This window comes from Frankliniella occidentalis, unplaced genomic scaffold, assembly GCF_000697945.3.
Source record: "Frankliniella occidentalis isolate FOCC.00 unplaced genomic scaffold, Focc_3.1 Scaffold113, whole genome shotgun sequence".
NCBI lineage: Eukaryota > Metazoa > Arthropoda > Insecta > Thysanoptera > Thripidae > Frankliniella > Frankliniella occidentalis.
This window is the reverse complement of record NW_026267241.1, coordinates 761,132-764,053: the sequence shown is the minus strand read 5'-3', so window position 1 is coordinate 764,053 and position 2,922 is coordinate 761,132. Positions and strand designations below refer to the sequence as shown.

The 2,922-nt window shown below is 48.5% G+C and overlaps 2 protein-coding genes across 3 annotated transcripts in view; both read right to left on the bottom strand.

The window, feature by feature from the left end:
- The window catches only part of LOC113208510 (GAS2-like protein pickled eggs), a 167,222-nt gene that overhangs the window by 61,643 nt on the left and 102,657 nt on the right, over positions 1-2,922 (bottom strand). The gene's annotated exons all lie outside the window — the stretch shown is intronic.
- On the bottom strand, positions 394-2,920 carry LOC113215572 (gastrula zinc finger protein XlCGF57.1-like; the record flags this gene model as incomplete). The annotated part of the gene is made up of 1 exon (XM_052270184.1): positions 394-2,920. A coding segment is annotated over one exon (870 nt), but the record flags the coding sequence as incomplete, so codon positions are not given.

The window sequence follows — 2,922 nt, the reverse complement described above, 5'->3', positions numbered from 1 at the left end:
CAATGGATTTTGTAGCTTAAAGTGCTAGCTATCAAACCCCGCAATCGGTTTTGCTCTGAGAGCTCTAGTTTTTTAAAAATAAATTCCCGAAAACATCCCTATTTTAAGCCCGATACACTAGGATGCCCCCTTAAAAAGGGGTACACTATTTTTTCTCTGATTGAGTGAAGTACCCCTCGGTGACAGCACGCTCCGTAACGAGTTCACACGACTCAACAAGCCCCCCCCCCCTTCCCTCTCTCTGCCCAATGCTGCGCAGCGTGGCGGCGCGGTGCGGCAAAGCCCCCCCATTAACCGCCGAACGGCCGGACAGGAGGCGGCCCCCGGGCCCACCACGGGATCCCCGCGCTTCCCTACCGTACCCCCCACCCCCTCCCTCCCTCTCAACGAAACACCGCGGGCGAGCACCTCCCAGGTCATCGACAGTCAGGCCCCGGCAGGGGCCCCGTTACCCCGCACGCCGCGCCCCCCGCGGGGCCGCGGAGACCATCGTGGCGGCGCGTGGCGGGCGGCAGGCGGCAGGTCATGTCCAGCTGTAGCACCTCCTCCTCCTGTAGCAGCAGCAGCAGCAGCAGCAGCAGCAGCAGCACTAGCCGCACTAGCAGAAGCTGAACCCGCAGCAGCAGCACCAGCAGCAGCACCTCTTGCAGCAGTAGCACCAGGACACACAATGCCCCTTACCCCGCCTCAATTGGTCGTATACATGCGGATCATAGCCGACTAATTGACCGTGGCTGTACATAATAATGCTTTCTCCAGCGCGGCTAGGAGGGGAGACTGCTCCCGGCCGGCGGTAGCGGCGCACTCATTGTTTAGCTAATCCGACACGTTCCGAGTCTGACACTGCACTGGTAATAACAAACGTTTATGTTTCAACTGATACATTTATTAAAACGGTCAAACTTTATAAACATGAGGTAACATTTTAATTCGGATGATACATCAGTTCATTGACTTCAAACAGATTGAACCACAATATTATTTTTAGTTTCTACACGTACAAGCATTTCCAGTCAGAAACGTCGTATTGATCCTTGGTGTCGAATCGACATCGACTCGTTGAAAAATGTATCGTTTCGACGTATTTTTGGCCCTCTGGTTCGACCAACGACGACGTAAAGACGGCGTTCCGACATGTCATTTCTGCCTAGGTGCGGATCAATTTAAAATTCATACGTCTTTTGACCACTGTAAAATTAAATGTTTGCTTTTAATATGCTATTGGGTGAACGTGAACAATATCGAATTTAGACTGCCCACTGTCCGCAAGGAAAAAAAACTAAATACTTTCCAGATTTATGCGTTAGGCTGGAAAAGAGAGGCATAACTTGTACTTAATTTCGAAAACATGCTCTTAATTTTCATTAAATATTTATTCTTTAATTCCATAAAACATTTGTTCTAACTTGAAGAGCAAAATCTGTTTTATAACTTGCTTCACGATGCGAAACTATCAAGTTGCACACATGTGTGCACATGCATGCAGGAACCTTAAAAGGCAAAAGGCTTTTGTCCAGTGTGGCCACGGCGAAATGTTTGCGAAGAAGTCCATTTTGCGACATTTTCTTGCTACACACAGTGCACTCATGAGGGATTTTCTCCTGAGGTGTTACGAGATGACGGTAGAGTTCATCAGCTCTCGCAAATTTCTTGTTGCACACAGTCCACTAAAAAGCCTCATTCTCCTGTGTGGGTTCGGAGATGTCTGCGGGGGCTTCCGCTCCGCGCAAATTTCTTGTTGCACACTGAACACGGGAACGGCTACTCCCCAGTGTGCGTTCGGAGGTGTGCGCAGAGATGTCCAGTTTCCGCAAAGTTCCTGTTGCACACCGTACAGCCAACGGGCTTTTCCCCTGTGTGGGTTCGGAGATGTGTGCGGAGCTCTCTACTTCCCGCAAAGTTCTTGTTGCACACCGTACAGGCAAACGGCTTTTCTCCTGTGTGGGTTCGGAGATGTACGTGGAGTCCTGAACTTTGAGAAAAAAAATTGTTGCACACAGTACACTCAAATGGCTTTTCACCTGTGTGAGTTCGCAAATGTGTACGGAGACTAACTCTTTCCGTGAATTTCTTGTTGCACACCGTACAGGCAAACGGCTTTTTCTCCTGTGTGAAAGCAGAGATGTGTGCGGAGATGGTGACCTTGTGTAAATTTCTTATTGCACACAGTACACTCAAAAGGCTTTTCTCCTGTGTGTGTTAGGAGATGTGTGCTTAAATATCTACTTTGCGTAAATTTCTTATTGCACACAGTACACTCATAGGGTTTTTCTCCTGTGTGATATCGGAGATGTGTGTGGAGTCCTCCAATTTGCAAAAATTTCTTGCTGCACACAGTGCACTTAAAAGGCTTTTCTCCTGTGTGGGTTCGGAGATGTGTGCGGAGACTGCTATTTGTCGAAAATTTCTTGCTACACATTGAACACGCGAACGGCTTCTCGCCAGTGTGCGTGCGCAAATGTGTGCGGAGTTCATCACTTCTCGTGAATTTCTTGTTGCACACCGTACAGACAAACGTCTTCTCTCCTGTGTGTGTTAGGAGATGAGTACGGAGATGTCCACTTTGCGTAAATTTCTTGTTGCACAGAGTACACTCAAAAGGCTTTTCTCCTGTGTGGGTTCGGAGATGTGTGCGGAGACTGCAATTTGTCGAAAATTTCTTGCTACACATTGAACACACGAACGGCTTCTCCCCAGTGTGCGTGCGCAAATGTGTGCGGAGTTCATCACTTCTCGTGAATTTCTTGCTGCACACCGTACAGACAAACGTCTTCTCTCCTGTGTGTGTTAGGAGATGAGTGCGGAGATGTCCACTTTGCGTAAATTTCTTGTTGCACACCGTACAGACAAACGTCTTTTCTCCTGTGTGTGTTACGAGATGAGTGCGGAGATGTCCACTTTGCGTAAATTTCTTGTTGCACA